Source organism: Hevea brasiliensis, chromosome 15 (genome assembly GCF_030052815.1).
Source record: "Hevea brasiliensis isolate MT/VB/25A 57/8 chromosome 15, ASM3005281v1, whole genome shotgun sequence".
NCBI classification, from domain to species: Eukaryota; Viridiplantae; Streptophyta; class Magnoliopsida; order Malpighiales; family Euphorbiaceae; genus Hevea; species Hevea brasiliensis.
In genome coordinates this window covers 57,524,959-57,542,381 of record NC_079507.1, presented here as the reverse complement: position 1 = coordinate 57,542,381, position 17,423 = coordinate 57,524,959, and the positions used below count along the sequence as shown (strand labels likewise).

Genomic DNA, 17,423 nt, shown 5'->3' with positions numbered 1-17,423 from the left:
TATATATATTTCAATATTTATGAAACATTAAGTTTATGCTAAAAAATAATACATATATATGTGTATATGTGAAATAATAAACATATAATTATTAAGCTAATTCAATTGATTATGATTTTAAGCACTTTTTATGAACATTTCAATTCAATTCCTAGGATGTCAACAGATGAAGTATCTGCAAAAATCACCTTACTTAAATTCTAATTTATTTAATATTATTAAAATTTAAACTCATTCCGACCTTAATTGTTATCTAAAAAAAACTCCTCATTTAACTTTATAAATCCATTTACTTAGACTATTATATATATACATATAATACTTTAAAAAATATTATATTTAATTATTTATTTATACAAATAGGTTCAACGTATAAAGCCTAAACCAATCCCAATAGGATTCGATCAAGTTGGGTACTTGCCACATCCTATCAATTCCCTTTGCCAACACTTAAAAAGAAAAATATTCATTTTGATTGATTGAATTGACTGGGTTAATTGCGTCCACCCAGTAAATAATCCTACTGCTAAATCAACTGAATCACTTCTTATATGATTTAATTATAAATTCATAATGATTAAAACTAAGTTTGACTAAGTAGTGAGCTATTACATTAACTTTCCTATTAACATAAGAGAATTTAACAGGAGGAAAGTAAAAAACTAGATTTTTAATAGCATTCATCGTAGCTTGGATTTTTCAACAACAATCACTCTAAAAACTCTTTAGTTCTTGAATCAAAATCTAAAAATCAGATTCAAGGATAATGGACTGCGCATCCATACCAGAAGTTAGCCGGATTGCTTGTAACAAAGCTTTTGCTTCAATTCTTGCATCTACTTGGTGTCAACGTATAGAGGAGCTGGAAACATTCAATGCCACGGTTGTGTTTTTTGAATAGGCAACTCTCGAGATGGGATAATTCGAAAGTTGCCTTAAACCTACCACGCAAGGAAATTTTGACCATGAAGCGACAACGACAAAATATAAATGGACTACAACCTTTTTGGCCCAAAAAAAAAAAAAAAACTTAATCATAGAAGGAGATATAACGTGTAAATCCATTCACATACGTATATAGTCAATGTTTTAAATTTTGTTTTATTTATTTACTCAAGAAAATAAGTTAAACACTAAATTTTTATTTTGATTTCTATAAATATTGTACTCATATATAGACTTCATTTATTTTATAAAAAATAACTTATATGTGTATAAAATATATAAAAAATATTTTTTAAAAATATATTTCTTGAAAATATTTTTATAACTTAATTACAATATTAAGTTAATAGTATGTATTTATTTTAGTTATATATAATTATTTTTCATATTTTTAATAAAATTATTAAAATTTAAAAAATAAAAAATAATTTAATTTTCTCTTTCATTATAAAAATATTTTTTATTAACTAATTTTTCTAAATTTCGTTAAATAAATAAAGACTTAATTTTTTAAATTTTATCATGATTATCATTTGATATCTTTTATATTATTTTAATAATAAATATATTTATAATTTATTTTTTATTAAATATATTAACCGTTTATGTCTTATTTATAAGCACCAAGTTAAACATCATTTTAATTTCAAATTTTGATAATACTTTTAAATTAATTATAATTGTAAAAATAATTTTAATGTCATTAATTCAAATTACTACATACGTATGAATGAAGCTATTTGATCATCGATCATGAAATATGAAAATATCAAAGAGCTTGAATTGGAAGAGATGGACGGATGAAAGCATGTTAGGAATATTCACGTAAATGTTGACATTGTCTTAATGGGTACTGTTCCATGGAATGTGACTGTTAATGAGCCACAAATTCAGACTTCAACTACAAAACAAAGACGAGTCCACCTGACCTAAATTACACGGTTTCGCTTTCTTTCCTCCTATTTGGAGAGAATAGACAGAGAAGAAAAAGATCGTAGCTTTGGTGTATTCTTTGGGCTGAGCTGAGAGGGAAGTAACGGTGAAAAGATTTATCTGTAACTCCAATGGTTCAATTGCTGTAATCTCGTGTAATAAGCAAGAAACAAGAAAAAGTTATCTTCATTTTTGTTCGTGTAAACACTTTGAAAAATTCCAGCCGTTGTCCATAGAGACAGAGAGAGAGAGAAGAGAGAAGGTTTCTGTAGTTGCAAAGAATGAAGAATCAACCAACATGAATTGAAGTGCAAACCCACCCCCAGATTCTCTGAGAATTTCCATTTTGCCCTTCCAAGTTCCAATTCTAGCCTCAACTTGTTCCCTCTCTTGTTCTATTTTTTTTCTTTCTTTTTTCTTCTCTCTCCTCGCCTGCTAAGTAAGTCTCTCTTCCCCTGTTTTTGAAAGACGGCCATGTTTTGGGGGAGAGGTCATCATCTCTCCAACGGTGAGGCTGAGAGCTCATATAACCAAGAAAATCCGGAACAGAAAATAGTTTTGTCTCACAAGGGGATTGATTTTCTCAAGGAGTCGAAGATGGGTCTTGATGGGTTTGCCTCAAAACCTCAAGAGCTTACTCTTAGCTACCTTTGTGAAAATCCTAAACTGGGTTTTAATCAAAAGGGCAAAGAAGTGATCTTTTCAGAGAATTCAAATCAAGATGAGAGATGGGTGGAGAGAGATTTCATGAATCTGGAAGAAACCAAGTCCAATTCTTCTTCAAAGAGGGAGGTTCACGAAGACGAAGATAATGAGAGGGAGAACTCCTCTAGAGAAAAGAAGCCAAAGCTGGAAAGTACTTTAAATCTTTCTCTAGCTTTGCCTGATGTCTCTCTCTCTCTAACTGCATCAAATGCATTGCAAAATGCTGAGCCTGTGATTAAGCCAAAGCCTAGCTGGAGCATACAGTCCTTAGGTGCCGCACCATCTAACAACAACACACAGACAACCTGTTCTAACGATTTCACTGCTGCTTCACTTTCTTACTCTTATTCTCACCCATTTTCACACAATCCTAGTTGCTCCTTGACCCGTAATACAACTGAGAATTATGATTATTCTGTAGGGAGAGATGATCAAATTTGGTGTGGAGGGGAAGGGACTAATGGATCGGTTCATAGCCGGTTTAGGCCTAATGGAGATGGGCTTGTTGCTTTGAACAATAACAATCATGGCGGTGGTGGTAATGGAGGATTTTCCATGATGCAGGGTCATCGTGTAACTAATAAGGATTCGTGTAATAATAGTCTTTATAGAACCACTAGTTCTGACAACCTTTCATTTTTCCCATCTGAATTGCCAGCTTGGCCACGTCTGGAAGCTTATTCAGGTGATTCGAGGAGAAGGGATTCAGAGAATATGATAGCTGTGGCGGGTGTAGATGGAGGAGGGAAGGCAAGAAAGCTCTCTAGACCGGAGAAAATTCTCCATGAAATTGTATGGGAGTCTATTCCTGTTATGGCTCAGATAATTCAGGAGCTGGCGGAAGAAACATTAGCATCAACTAAGGAGTATTTAAAGAATCTTGTTGCGATGCCAGAAAAGAAAGAAGAATTAGTAGGTCTTCAAAACCGGCTTGAGAGAAGGTCTGATCTTTCTAAGGAGGCTCTCTTGAAATGTCAAAAGGATCAGTTAGAGATTTTGGTTGCAGTGAGAATGGGGCTGGGAAGTTTTATATCTGGGAAAGTTCGGGTTCCTGCAAATGAATTGGTGGAAATTTTCTTGTATATGAGGTGTAGGAATGTGAATTGCAAGAGCATACTGCCTGTTGATGATTGTGACTGTAAGTTTTGCAGCGCAAACAAGGGATTTTGCAGCTCTTGCATGTGTCCAGTCTGTATGAATTTTGACTGTGCTAACAATACTTGCAGTTGGGTTGGGTGTGATGTTTGTTCCCATTGGTGTCATGCTGCCTGTGGTATTCAGAAAAATCTCATTAGACCAGGTCCTAGCTTGAAGGGGCCAAAGGGGACTACAGAGATGCAATTTCACTGCATTGGCTGTAATCATGCTTCAGAAATGTTTGGCTTTGTCAAGGATGTGTTTGTGTGCTGTGCAAAGGATTGGGGTCTAGAAACCCTAACAAAAGAACTCGACTGTGTGAGGAAGATTTTCAAGGGAAGTGATGATTTTAAAGGCAAGGAATTGCATATTAAGGCTGAGGCGTTGCTCTCCAAGCTTGAGAGTAAAATTCTCTCTCCTTCGGATGCCTGTAACATCATCATTCAGTTCTTCAACTGTAAGTCCTTAACATTGAATTTCTGCTTTTTCCATGCAATTTTTTTACTCTGTTTCTTGTTGCTTGAATTGTGCTGTTGATTGATTTTATCCTCATCTATAGAAATCAGAATTCTTTTCGTTGTGATCCTGACTTCTTATATCTGAAGTTAAGATTTTTGTTAATTATGTGTAATAAATACTTGATTTTTCAGTTGCCACTCTCCTTGTGGACAGAGCTTTGTTGGTTAAATTTGTGTATTTCTTTTGATTTTTCTTTTGGTCAAATCCTCCAAATTGAATCAGATGGGAAATAATGCTCTATTGGCATTAGGATCATTGAGAAATTGATGCAGTTTTTAGTGGGTGAATTGCTGTAATCAAAACAAGGGAATGAAAAACATATACGAATAAATGATATCAGTACAATTTGAGACCAACCTATTGAAGAAATGTTGTAAATACATGGCATGGCATTAAAAGCCAATCAAAGAATTTGAAAATTCTGTGGTGTTAAATTTACAATGATACACCTCTTTAATTTTTATATAGCACTGCTGAAACAGAGTTGAGAGCATTCGCATGACTGACACGAGTCCATTAGATTGGTGATTGTTGCAGTGTGTGAATGGAAACTCCAATGCAACCCAAAGGCTGATGAACACATTTCTCAAATGCATGATTGAATTAAATCCCAAAGGTCCCTTGGCCCATTTTTCCATTCCTAGTTGGAGCTTCTGCAGACTGTCCTGGCTCATCTAGACTTTAGATCGGGCCAAATTAGGCAGCAAGATAATGAAACATGTAATTAACCAGAATAATCAGTTACACTAAATTTAAGTTGTTGTCTCCATCTGTTTGACCAAGTAAATCTCCTTAGATCCTAAGAATATCTCTAATTGGAGATAAGGATGTAATCTAGTATAGTGGAAAGCTATGTTGATGTAATGGACTCTGTATGCATATAATGGACCCTTGAAGGTCAAGCTTGGTTGTGATCTTGCACAAAGGAAAATGCTTAAGGTGTGCCAATCCTGATTAAGCTTAAGCATAGATTGCTTGGCTTGAACTGCAAGTGGAAGAAGGCCTCCTACAGAAAATAGAAATAGGGCTAAAGATAGGAGCCAAGAGGGAATCAACAATGTTGAGTTATTCCTCTCCTCTCCCTCTCCCTCACCCACCACCACACCCCCCCCCCCCAAAACCCTGTTTTTTTTTTTACTGGAGTTATTCCTTATTTTGTTAGTTTGGCAATTTTGGGACAATTCAGGTCACGTGCTTCCTAGGGCTCAAGTATGGAAGCAAATCATGGGTGGTTAAATGGTCCTTCCATAGTGTTGGTAAAAAAAAGCTCAGCAACAAACACTTCTTTTTCCATCAGTTCTTTCCTTTCTGGAGATCATAAAATAATGTGTTTTGTCTGATAAGTCTGGGTTACAGGCAACTGTTTTGATAACCCCACCTTCTGATATTTGATCGGAGTGGAAATGATGGATGATAGCATTGTCTGTTGACTACAATCTTGATGAATCTAGTAATTGTCCCCTGATGTCCATACATGCTCTAGAATTTGTGCTGGGGTCTCTTGCCTTAACCAGGAAATGTGAGTTTCCTGACCGGTTCCTTACATTCCCTTTCTGATAATCTATCACCATTTGGTGTTCGCTGGTGGACTGTCTACTTCATGAAATGTCTTATAATTTTCTTGATGGTTTATTTATTTTAAAAATTTTGAATCGCATTATGTATCAACATCTGATTCTGAATTTTTTTTATTCCTTTCTTCTTTGGAATTTTTAGATGCAGATGGTATTTCCGATTTTCCTGCTTCTGGTGTATCTGCTAAAGAATTGATGCCAACTGAAGTTAGTCTTAGAAAAGATGATGCACCTATACTGCCATCCACTTCTCTCCCTCAAAAATATGCCCTCTACAATATGAGCTCTTCAAGTGGCCGGCGTGATTCACGATCAAACGATATCCACCAAAATGAACTCAGAGCTGCACTCCTTGGTGACTTAAAAATCAATGATGAGTTCCAGTTTGGAAAGCTATCAAAGAAGGATGGTCTCGGTAGCTTAGAAAGCATTGTACGGATTAAAGAAGCAGAAGCCAGAATGTTCCAGAGCAAGGCAGATGAAGCACGAAGAGACGCAGAAAGCTACCTGCAGATGATTCGGGTGAGGTCTGAGAAGTTGGAAGAAGAGTATGCAGAGAAGCTCGCCAAACTGTGTTTGCAGGAGACTGAGGAAAGGCGGAGGAAAAAATTAGAAGACCTGAAGAGTTTAGAAAATTCACATTGCGATTACTACAACATGAAGCTAAGAATGCAAGCTGAGATTGCTGGTTTGCTGGAGAGAATGGAGACCACGAAGCAGCAATGGGTGTAATTTAATCCTGTTTTCCCCTTCCTTTTTTTTTTATTTATTTTGTTGACAGAGATTAACATGCAGTGTGTAACTTGTTTACATCTTCACCAACCATTGACTTAAGAGTGTTTCTTCAAATGCTAAGAATAACCAGAGAAAAAAATTTTTGTTCTTTGTATAGTTCAATTTGTTTGTTTCTTTTTTTTTTAATCTTGTTGGATTTCATAGGACCTCAAATATGACAAAAATTGGTGCATATGCACCAATTGGTAGGTACATCATAGGGTCAAGGTAATAAAAAAAAATGACAAATCCTAACATTTCTATGTGGAAGCAAATAGATTAGCCATTATCTTGTCCTGTTCTTGGACCACAAATGTCAAATATTAGCAATTCTAGTTGCTGCTATGAATATTATAATACATGATTCTGCATATAACAATAGAAAATGGATATTTTGTTCTGGTATATGCCTATTCTTGTTCTGCTACTCATGAAAGGAGTATAAAAGAAGTGACAGGCACCATTGAAGATTTTCTGGTGGGAGAATAATGGTGAATGGTGAATTGGTGATTCAGCAGCAATTTGGTTTTGACTAGAAAATTATGTCTTGGGACCATTAAAAATTCCCTGTGATGATGGGTTCTTGAATCATTAGTGCTATGGTGTCAAATTACACTTTCACATTATTGACCTGGTGAGCCCATGCCACTAGAGCAAAGAACCTTGATTACTTACCCAATCTAATAAAGGATAAGCAAAGATAATGAAAAGAATACTAACAAGTTTTAATTAATAAATTGGAAATCCTCTTTTATTAATAAGTGAATAAACATTCCACAACAAATGGTTACATGAATTATGATCTCAAAATTGGAAGGATGTGATCAGTATCCTCGAGGAAGGACAGCACTGAGGCCAACCCCAATTGCAAATAGAACAAGCAATAGTCCTGTGAAGTTCACAATAAGCCCTTCTTGGTTTAAGGTTTTGAACCTTTGAAGCAGACCAGTCTGGGCTGTGCAAATAGCGAGAAAGAAAATAAACATGCCACCAAAAACGTGCCATGGCATGTATGAGGCTCTTGCTGACATTTCTGAACCAGGGAACACATAAGAGAAGAAACCCAACACCCACTGCAACCAAATCATGCAACATTTGGTTAATTTGAAACACAACTAACAAGAAAAATGAATTGTTTTGATTTATTTTGACTTTAAAATATTTAAATTTCTTTTAATCGGAAAGGAAGTAACATTTCATTACTTAAGAACTTCTATTGGTTTTTATTCTTAATTAGAATTTATTTTATTTAATTAGATATTTTAGTAGACTTTTTTTAATGATTGGCAATTCATTTGAGAATTAGAAAGCAGCTCTAAAAATAAATACTTTACATATTATATCTAAAGTTTATGGAAAATTTATTACCTGTAGACCAAATAGGCAGATGGTAATCATGCCTAGCCAGGAATGTAAGGTAACCATATCTTTACCTCCAGACTCATGCTTATACTTAAAAGCTGTATAGACTCCCAAAACTCCAGCACCAAGTGCTATCAGATGCAACATTAGGTGGCCTGCTTTTTGAACCTTCCTTTTCGCTGGAATTGTCTTGTATGCCATAATAGCTGCATGCCTCAAATGAAATTAATTAATTATCAACTTATATTTTTAACCCAATTGAATCAACACAAACATTTTGATTTTTGACAAGATATATGAGCAACCCAAGAGAAAAGAGGAAAAAAATTTATTGCAGGAAATGAATAGCAATGCAATGTTTATACCTTCTCCTGCTATAAGTATGAATCCAACTATCATTAGAAATGTGTGAACCTGTGAGTTGAAGAAGAAACATACAAGGGACAAAGAATTGAATTAGCTACCCTTAGAATTCTTGCACTACTAAGCAAGGAACTCGATTTTGTTCATGAAACTTACATTCAAAATCTTTATTTTGTTGGCAGCTTTGAATGCGAAGCCTTCCTCAAAGTGTAGGAGCCAAACAAGCACAAGGGCTGCCACTGCTACAACTATCAAATGTGCAAGCATGGTTACTGGGGTTGCAGATACTTGGTAACTCCGACTTTTAGGTTTAGCTGGCATTGCAAATCCTGCAACTCTATGGATTATGTCTCAAAGCTCGTGAAGATTCCTAGAGAAAGAAAATAATCGTTGCAAAATGAATCTTGATTTGGTAATGATGGTTCAGTATTAAGATGGAAATAACAAAGTGGTGCGTTTGTTTCTATTAGAAAGGTGAGTAAAATATTTTCTGACCGATGCTTCCAAACTTTTGTTATTGATATGCACTAAGAAAGCTTATAAGAAAGATCGCCATCAAATTGGAATAAGCCGTCCGCCAGGCAGGAAAATCTGGTGGTGTGGTAAGTCCAGCATATACGGGGGAAAATGACCGTACGAGGGGACTGTAGCAACGACAATATTGAAATGGGATATAGAGTTGAGAAATTATCAAATGTGTGGAAATATGCCGAAAAACGCTATTTAAAACAGTATCCTAAGATAGGATGTCAATAAAAATAGTATCCCTAGATCGAACGCTAATCAAAATGATATCTAAAATTTAAATAAAATAATATAGTTAAAGTAAAAACTGGACATTACGGCTTTTACTTTAAAGTTTTTAACTATTTTATTTATTAAAATAATTTTTTATTTAATTAAAATTTAATTTAATTTTAAATAAAAAGTAATTTTTAAATAAAAAGTAATTTTTTATAATAAAAATATTATAATATATAATATTAATTATTATAATATTATTTTTTAAAATAATATTTATATTTTATTTAAAATTTAAAATAAATTAATTAAAAAATTTAGTAAAAGCTGGATTATAGCAGCGTCTAGCTTGTAGTTTAAAATTTTTAATTATTTAATTTATTAAAATAATTTAATTTAATTTTAAATAAAAAAAAATTTATAAATAAAAAATATTATAGTATATAATATTAATTATTATTACGTTATTTATTAAAATAATATTTATATTTTATTTAAATATAAAATAAAATAATTAAAAAATTTAAAGTAAAAGCTAAGTATTTTAAAATTTTTAATTATTTCATTTATTAAAATAATTTAATTTAAATAAAAAATATTTTTTATAAATAAAAATATTATAATATATAATATTTAATTTAAATAAAAAATAATTTTTATAAATAAAAATGTTATAATTTATAATATTAATTATTATAACATTATTTATTAAAATAATATTTATGTTTTATTTAAAATTTAAAATAAAATAAACTATAAGCAGCGTTCAGTTTCTAATTTAAAATTTTTAATTATTTTAATAAATAATATAATAATAATTAATATTCTATATTATATTATTTTTATTTATAAAAAAATTATTTTTTATTTAAATTAAATTATTTTAATAAATGAAATAATTAAAAAATTTAAATTAAAAGTTAGACGAGTTTAGTTTTTATTTTAAATTTTTTAATTATTTTATTTTATATTTTTTATAAAATAAAATATAAATATTATTTTAATAAATAATATTATAATAATTAATATTATATATTATAATATTTTTATTTATAAAAAATTATTTTTTATTTAAATAAAATTAAATCATTTTAATAAATGAAATAATTAAAATTTTTAAATTAAAACCTAGACGCTATTTATAGTAGCGTCCCGCTTTTATTAAATTTTTTTATTAATTTATTTTAAATTTTTTATAAAATAAATATAAATATTATTTTAATAAATAAAATAATTAAAAATTTTAAAAAGTAAAAAAAGTTGGACGCTACTATAAATAGTGTAAGTAACATCTGGCCTTTAATTTAATTATTTTATTTTGTTTAAATATTAAAAGTTATTTTGATTAGCATTTGGCCTTGGAACAACTATTTTAATTGGCGTCTAGCCTTGGAACGCTATTTTGAATAATGTTTTCCTGTGTATTCCCACTTATTTAGTGGCTGATTTAATTCAATAATACATCATGATGGTAGTGATGATAGTCATATTCATAGATGATATTGATAAGTGATGATAACTGTTTTATATCAAGTGTTTGGTAAAATTATATTTAATTATTGTTTAATATGTGAAATGACTAATAAGAGTATATATCATATAATTTATTTTATTATTTAAATAAATATAAAATTATAAATTTATTACATTATATTATTTATTTTATTATTAAATTAAATATATAATTATTAAATTAATATATTATATTATTTAAATAAATATATAATTATTAATCTTTTATATTATATCATTTATTTTATTATTGAAATAAGAAAATAATTATTTTTTTAAGATAATTAAATAATTTTAAAAATATAGATAAAATAATAAAATAATTATTATTGTTAATAGAAAAATTTATAATTAATTTTAAGTTTTTGGATATAAATAAATATTTTATGTTATTAATAAAAAATATTTTAACAAAGTTGAAACACGTTAATTAAAATGTTAAAATTACAAATAAAAAAATAAAAATATTAATAATATTAATTTTTAAGTTAAATAAAAATCAAATCATCAAATCGCCCATCATTCATTTTTTTTTTTTTTTTTATTAAAACTAATAAATTTAATTCTGCGTGTCTATATCCATCACCGCACTCCAACACAAAAACCAAACACCCCCTTAGTAATTTCTCAACACCACACTCCATTTCAGTATTTTCAATGGTATAGTTCCCTTGTACGGTCATTTTTTCCATATACCGCGTTTTCATATAAATTCATCTCTTTTTATGTAATTGGTTTTAATTGTGACCTCAACTTAAAATGAAAATCATTAAGCTAAACCTTTATAATTCTTTTGATATCTGAAATAATTTGGTAGTTCAAATCCATCAAATTTCCGGTCTAGTTGTTTCAATATTTATTTTCAACAATCAACGCAGTTGTTGCGTTTGCAAATTAAAAGGAGGAAAACAAACAACATTACTGGTGTTACTGTTACAATATCAATCCAATATATATACAAGCATTGAATCAAGATTCAAAAATGCGCACACACTAATAAAAAAAAAATAATGATATATTATATATGTCAATCAAGATATATAATAATGATGATTAATCACACGTAACGGGCGAGAGCAACCGAGAGGTCGACGAAGATGCCAAAGAGGAGGATGAATAATCCGGTGAAGTTTAAGAAATGATTTTCACGAGTATGCTTTTGCTGCGAGAATGTAGATTTCTCCATCAACCCTGTAAGAGCAGCAGAAATGGCCATGTAGAGGAGTGCCCTACCACCACAGATGTGCCATGGAAGCATACTTTGCTTAGTTTGCGAAGGTTGTGGAGTTACAAATGTGAACAGTCCAAAGAGCCACTGCAAGCCAAACAAGCAGAAGGTGCCTATCCCAATCCACGAATGCAAGGTATAAACATCCTCTGAGTTTACCATGTCATGAAACTTGAAAACAGCAGCAATCCCAACAATTCCAAGGCATATAGCGGTTAGGTGAAGTGTCATGTGAATAAATTTCTGCACATTGTGTGACGCGGGTACTGTCTTGTATACCATCATCGCTGCATATATATATATATATATATATATATATATATATATATATATATATATATATATAACATTACATCACCAATTTAAGAAACTGTTAGATATGTCCCATGGAAGATGAAGATTTTTATTAATTAAAAAAGTCCATAAAGTTAGATGACATTCAACCATTCCAATGTTAGATTTTATTAGCAATACTAGAATTGTTTTCAAAGCTGTGAGATTGCGAGTTCAGAACTCAATTAGAGTACCTTGACCAACAAGAAAGATGAATCCACAAAACATCATGAACGGATGAACCTGCCAAAACAAAAACAGAATAAATTATGTTTTCCACAGTAACTTTAAGACAAGTATAGTTAATTAATGATCAAATAGAGTAAGGTTTACATTGAAAACGCGATCGATATTGTCAGAATCATACTCAATTCCTCCTCGATAATGCAACAACCAAATGAGCATGAGAATGAAAGCCAAGATGCCGAACAATTGTGCAACTAATGTTAGGCGAGAGGCGGATCGCCTGTAGTGATAGGTGACTACAGTGTCCATTTTGGGATGGTGACGGACGAGAGAAAGAGAATGTTGAGCACAATTTTTGAGCGATTGAGCACTAGCTTATATATAGAGATAAAAAGCTAATAAAGAAAGAGAATATATACATTGATGGATCCTTGTTTGGATTGCTTGTGTGTTGGGTTTGGCATATGTTAAACTTTGTTCTTTACCAAAGTATCATCCAAAAACTGTGCCACCGGCAGCAAGAAATTTCACCTTGTGTAAATGAAAAGCTTTGATTCTGTTATCGTTATAGTCTTTTGATATGCTTAGTGAGTTGCTGCCATGCTTTCAATATTCAGCCCAATTATTATAGGCTGTAGCCCAATGGGTTGTCAGCAACCATCGGTAAGCACTATTCCACTAGTAATTTAGTATTTGAATATGCCAATTTGGCGATGCTAGAAATTCAAAATGGTTGATGGGTTTGGATTTCAATTCTGAATTTCATGAATTCAATTTGAATTTGAGTCGGATTCTCGAGCAGCCCGTGACCGGATCTACATGGATTTCTCAAAGAAAGGTAAGACCCGTGATTGCGTGATGAGTTTGCATGGAATTTGAGTTGACAAAACAGGACCTGATTCTAAAGCAATTCACGTGATTGTATAAATCCCAGCAGTTTTTCATAAAAAAAAAAAAAGTGTAATTTTTGCTTATTATTATTATTATTATCATCTAAGGTCTTCATAGCATAGTAATGATTGCAATATTTGTAATTATGGGATTAGCATAGGAAATCATCGCACCGTGTAGTGCTTGTCAGATAAGCACACTTTTTCAAGCTGTCCATCTCTTGCTTAACTACTTGATCGAGACCTTGGCCTCTGCGGCCGTCTCTTCCTATTAATTTTTTTTTTTTGCTCTTTTAATATATTATATTATTTTATGAAAAATAAATTTAGTAAAAATTAAGAAAATCTAAATTTTTAATATTCTGCATTATAAAATATACAATAAACACTTGAAAGAATGAAACACTAATTTAATAATCGTGCCCGAAATCTTTAACTTTTTTTTAAAAAGTATATATTATTTATTGAAATTAAAGTATATTAAAAAAAGTTAATGAAATTTTACTTGATGGTATTAATTGGTACAATATAATTAGACAAGTTCTTGAATGAAAGATACATATACACTCATAAAGAAATTATATTCTTTAAAATAATTTGATTAGACATTTGAAACATGTTTTTATGATTAAGATGATCCACTTATAGTATCTTTATATTCATATTTAAAAATAAGTTAATTATCTACTAATAAGAGTTAATTTAGTTAATAAAATTCATTAAGTATTTCTATTAAGTTAAAAGTTTGGGACTTATTAACTGTCACAACGAGCAATTTATATATTTCATTATAATTCCTCAAGAAAAATAGACCTCACCATCCTTAATAATTAGTTAAATACTAAATGGTTGTAACTACTATAAACTCTTTTTATATAAAAATAAGTTTATCAACTCTTAATCAATATATACATTATTTTAATTATATATATGTTAATTGATTGTGTACAAATTTTATATTAAATATTTAATCTAAATATTATTAAATTTATTTTATACAATAGTTAACGAAATATATATAATAATAAGGTTATAATTTTTACATAATATATACCAAATTATTGATATAAATTAATGTTATCATTTGAATCATTTCCAATTTGGCTACATGTTTTGTCACCTCACACTTTCTATATCTATTTCAAAGCCAACTTGATTAGGTTTCCATTTATCACCATTCATTCCCCACCTCAGAACCCATAACTTCATATTTTCTTGTAAAGGATATCAATTATTGGGAAAATAATTAAGAAAACTGTTGACTTTAATCAATTTTAAGGCTTTTGATTCAATTTTTAATGACACATCAATTTCTATAAATTGTTTTGGCCCACACTGCCTTGATTAAGGCTTAATCCAATGCCAAAGATGAGCTTCATGATGAGATGATATGATATGGATCCCACCCATAACCAATTTTATTATAATTAATAATTTTTGTAATTATTTTATAATTATTCCATGTCCAAATCGAAAATAGACTATTGAATTTTGAGTTTTTTTTTTTTTAAATATTTTTAGCACAAAACGAAACAATAAACAAATTGATTCTTTACATGTTATCCATTTAATCGTATTAATAATGTATTGTCGTATTTGTGCCGCCCATGCCAGGTTTCGTTTATGCCAAAATTTTGAAGAGCTGTACGTAGTTGCACTGGAAAGTGAGTTGCAGTCTTCAAATAAATAATTAGAATTATATGGCATATAATAAAAAAAAATATCATATAAACATTTTTCTTTTTTTTTTTTTAAATCTCAAAAACCATGTTTAATTTTACAATTAGTAGTCAAAATCAAATATCTGTTAATAAGAACAAGGTGGGAAATTGCTAGGAAATCTGCTAACTATAGTTGAGTGGCAGTGTTAAAACGAAAATTAAGCTACAATTAAAAGCAATGTTTCAAAATTATATTCTCATAGCTATATAAATTAGATATAACTTTCATTATCATATTGACTACATTAAATTATAACATATTTTACTAAATATATAAATTATAATTAATGACTAAAAAATCATATGTAAAGAGAAAAATATGCAATATAAACATTCTCTTATTTCTTTTATTATTATTATTATTATTATTATTATTATTATTATTATTATTATTATTATTATTATATAATGTCCAAAGGATTAGTTCACGCAATGATAGAAAAGTTTTAAGTTTGAATTCCCATTAGCTTATGAAAGTATTCTAAACTTTAATCTCAATATAAACATAATAAAATTACTTATTAATATATGTGAATATGAAAAATATAATATTATTTATTACGTATATAATGAATTTATTTATATACGTTTTCATTATTTTTTTTAATAAAGAAACTTAGTATGTGAAACAAAACATTTGGAACCTTGCTTAGAAATGAAGCTGAAATAATAATAATCATCATCGTTATCATCTAGATTATAGGATTAATTAAGGAGATGGAAATGATTAATTAATTAATGACTTTAAGGAAATTAATTTAAAATAAAAGAAAAGTGTGTGCATGTGTAAATGGCATTGAGAAAGCAACGAGCTTGCGAAATAGATTGTCCTCTGCATTTGACATGTCGGGATAAATGATATGAAACGGACCTACCACAGACAACTTGCCATTTCTCTTACTTTATTTTGTACTTTACGTGATATCAGTTACGTGGATCCCACCTACGCATGGCTAAATTAGACCCATAATTTTAGTTGTAGGGACTGTAAAACTGAAATTTAATTGAAGGATTTTTTTTTTAATTTATAAAAATAAATTTAATATTTTTTCTAATTTAATTTAAATTAATTTTAATAAAAATTAATTTTAATGAATTCAATATCAATTGGATTCCATTACAAATGTTTAGTCTCAAGATATTTTTTTAAAAAATAATATTTCTTTTCACAGATAAAATATCTGTTTGATTTTATTTTGTTTCAAATAAATTTTTTCTTCTGAAAAGCAAAATCTTACTAATATTTTCAGATAAAAAGCAAGAAACATATTCTATATTTCGATTAGATGCTTTATTTCTCATCACTTTTTATTTAAATCTCCGATAAGATTTACCAGACTCTTAAGTATAATGTTTTTCCTTCTTGGCAGCTCTCTGGTGGGTTCGGTAGAATCTCATCATTTTTTTTCATATATTTATTACATATAATTAATATTACTGTCTTATGTTATCATTTTCATGTTTGGCTCTTTCTTAACGGCTATATTACATATTATTAAAATTATAAATTATTATGAATTCAACACAAAATTAATGAATTGGGTACTACTTATGGGAATCAATTTATTATAGAAAAATCTTTATCTTTAGAAAAAAAAAAAATTATAGAAACAAACTCACACATGGAGCGGATAAACCTTGCCATTTGGCCATGTCCGTGACGCGGCATAAATTTCCATAGAACAGAACATATCAGGTTTCCCTCGTCAGCAAGCAACGAAAAGCTGCCAACTAACTTCACCCTTTTTGGCATGTGTTCGACTATCATTTGATGGACCCAATATAATATTCTACAAATAACATCTAATAAAATTAAATTAAATTTTGCAAAAAAATAAAATTAAATAATTATATTGAGATTTTTTTAATTAATTAAATTATAAAAATATGTAAATTTTATTTAAAAATGATCAAAATTAAGGTTATATAAAATCAAGCTTACTTAGCAGCATTTGTTATCGGTTTCTTAGAAGGCAGGCAAAGGCAAACATCTCCGGAGGGACGGAATCCTCAAAGCATTTGCCATTGTATAAGCAACCAAAGAACCAAAAATCCTGTAAGGTCCCACCAATTATTTTTTCCCTGACCAAAATGCCCCTCCCAGTTTATCATTATCACCCTTCCTATTCATTTTCTCATTCTTCATCTTTCACTATTAACTGTTAACTACCTAGTGTCTTAGTTTTTTTTTTTTTTTTTTTTTTCCATAGATGGCACTGCCGTGATCTCAAAACCTTGCCTAGGTGGCAAGATCAACGGCTTCCATTGGTTCAATTCTTAGGGATATTCAATTTTGTTGTATTGATTTCGTAGCTCACGTGCATGGTATCACCCTCAATGTACTTAGGGATCTAACATCAGATCCCATGCCCTTTCACTATATGCGTAAATTAGTGTAGCTATGTTTTGTTATATAACGTGCACCACGCGGCATCGTAGACTGCCGTTGCCCGTTGGGTCCTTTGCCCCTTTCCCCATGCTGATGCACATTTTCCAAGAC

The 17,423-nt window shown here is 30.1% G+C and overlaps 3 protein-coding genes across 3 annotated transcripts; 1 reads left to right on the top strand and 2 right to left on the bottom strand.

The window, feature by feature from the left end:
• Positions 1 to 1,877: 1,877 nt before the first annotated feature.
• Positions 1,878 to 6,696, top strand: LOC110633252 (protein OBERON 3). Its single transcript, XM_021781762.2, has 2 exons — positions 1,878 to 4,177; positions 5,956 to 6,696. Exons 1-2 carry the CDS (start codon positions 2,353 to 2,355, stop codon positions 6,543 to 6,545), a joined length of 2,415 nt encoding a protein of 804 aa, XP_021637454.2. The 5' UTR covers positions 1,878 to 2,352; the 3' UTR covers positions 6,546 to 6,696.
• Positions 6,697 to 7,411: 715 nt separating this feature from the next.
• Positions 7,412 to 8,633, bottom strand: LOC110633259 (probable ascorbate-specific transmembrane electron transporter 1). Its single transcript, XM_021781775.2, has 4 exons — positions 8,469 to 8,633; positions 8,315 to 8,363; positions 7,956 to 8,155; positions 7,412 to 7,660 (listed from the first exon to the last, which is right to left on the bottom strand). Exons 1-4 carry the CDS (start codon positions 8,631 to 8,633, stop codon positions 7,412 to 7,414), a joined length of 663 nt encoding a protein of 220 aa, XP_021637467.2.
• A 2,818-nt stretch (positions 8,634 to 11,451) lies between these two features.
• On the bottom strand, positions 11,452 to 12,682 carry LOC110633266 (probable transmembrane ascorbate ferrireductase 3). Its single transcript, XM_021781787.2, has 3 exons — positions 12,460 to 12,682; positions 12,321 to 12,369; positions 11,452 to 12,080 (listed from the first exon to the last, which is right to left on the bottom strand). Exons 1-3 carry the CDS (start codon positions 12,619 to 12,621, stop codon positions 11,623 to 11,625), a joined length of 669 nt encoding a protein of 222 aa, XP_021637479.2. The 5' UTR covers positions 12,622 to 12,682; the 3' UTR covers positions 11,452 to 11,622.
• Between the last annotated feature and the right edge of the window lie 4,741 nt (positions 12,683 to 17,423).

What these genes read in the sequence shown, in the direction of transcription:
- LOC110633259 (XM_021781775.2), bottom strand. Translation starts at nt 8,633, where the DNA reads ATGCCAGCTAAACCTAAAAGTCGGAGTTACCAAGTATCTGCAACCCCA. An exon ending in ACAAAATAAAGATTTTGAAT is followed by an intron (nt 8,364 to 8,468) that starts GTAAGTTTCATG and finishes TTCAACTCACAG; the next exon opens with GTTCACACATTTCTAATGAT. An exon ending in TCTGCCTATTTGGTCTACAG is followed by an intron (nt 7,661 to 7,955) that starts GTAATAAATTTT and finishes ATTTGGTTGCAG; the next exon opens with TGGGTGTTGGGTTTCTTCTC.
- LOC110633266 (XM_021781787.2), bottom strand. Translation starts at nt 12,621, where the DNA reads ATGGACACTGTAGTCACCTATCACTACAGGCGATCCGCCTCTCGCCTA. An exon ending in ATATCGATCGCGTTTTCAAT is followed by an intron (nt 12,370 to 12,459) that starts GTAAACCTTACT and finishes TTGTTTTGGCAG; the next exon opens with GTTCATCCGTTCATGATGTT. An exon ending in CATCTTTCTTGTTGGTCAAG is followed by an intron (nt 12,081 to 12,320) that starts GTACTCTAATTG and finishes ATATATATGCAG; the next exon opens with CGATGATGGTATACAAGACA.
- LOC110633252 (XM_021781762.2), top strand. Translation starts at nt 2,353, where the DNA reads ATGTTTTGGGGGAGAGGTCATCATCTCTCCAACGGTGAGGCTGAGAGC. An exon ending in CATCATTCAGTTCTTCAACT is followed by an intron (nt 4,178 to 5,955) that starts GTAAGTCCTTAA and finishes TGGAATTTTTAG; the next exon opens with ATGCAGATGGTATTTCCGAT.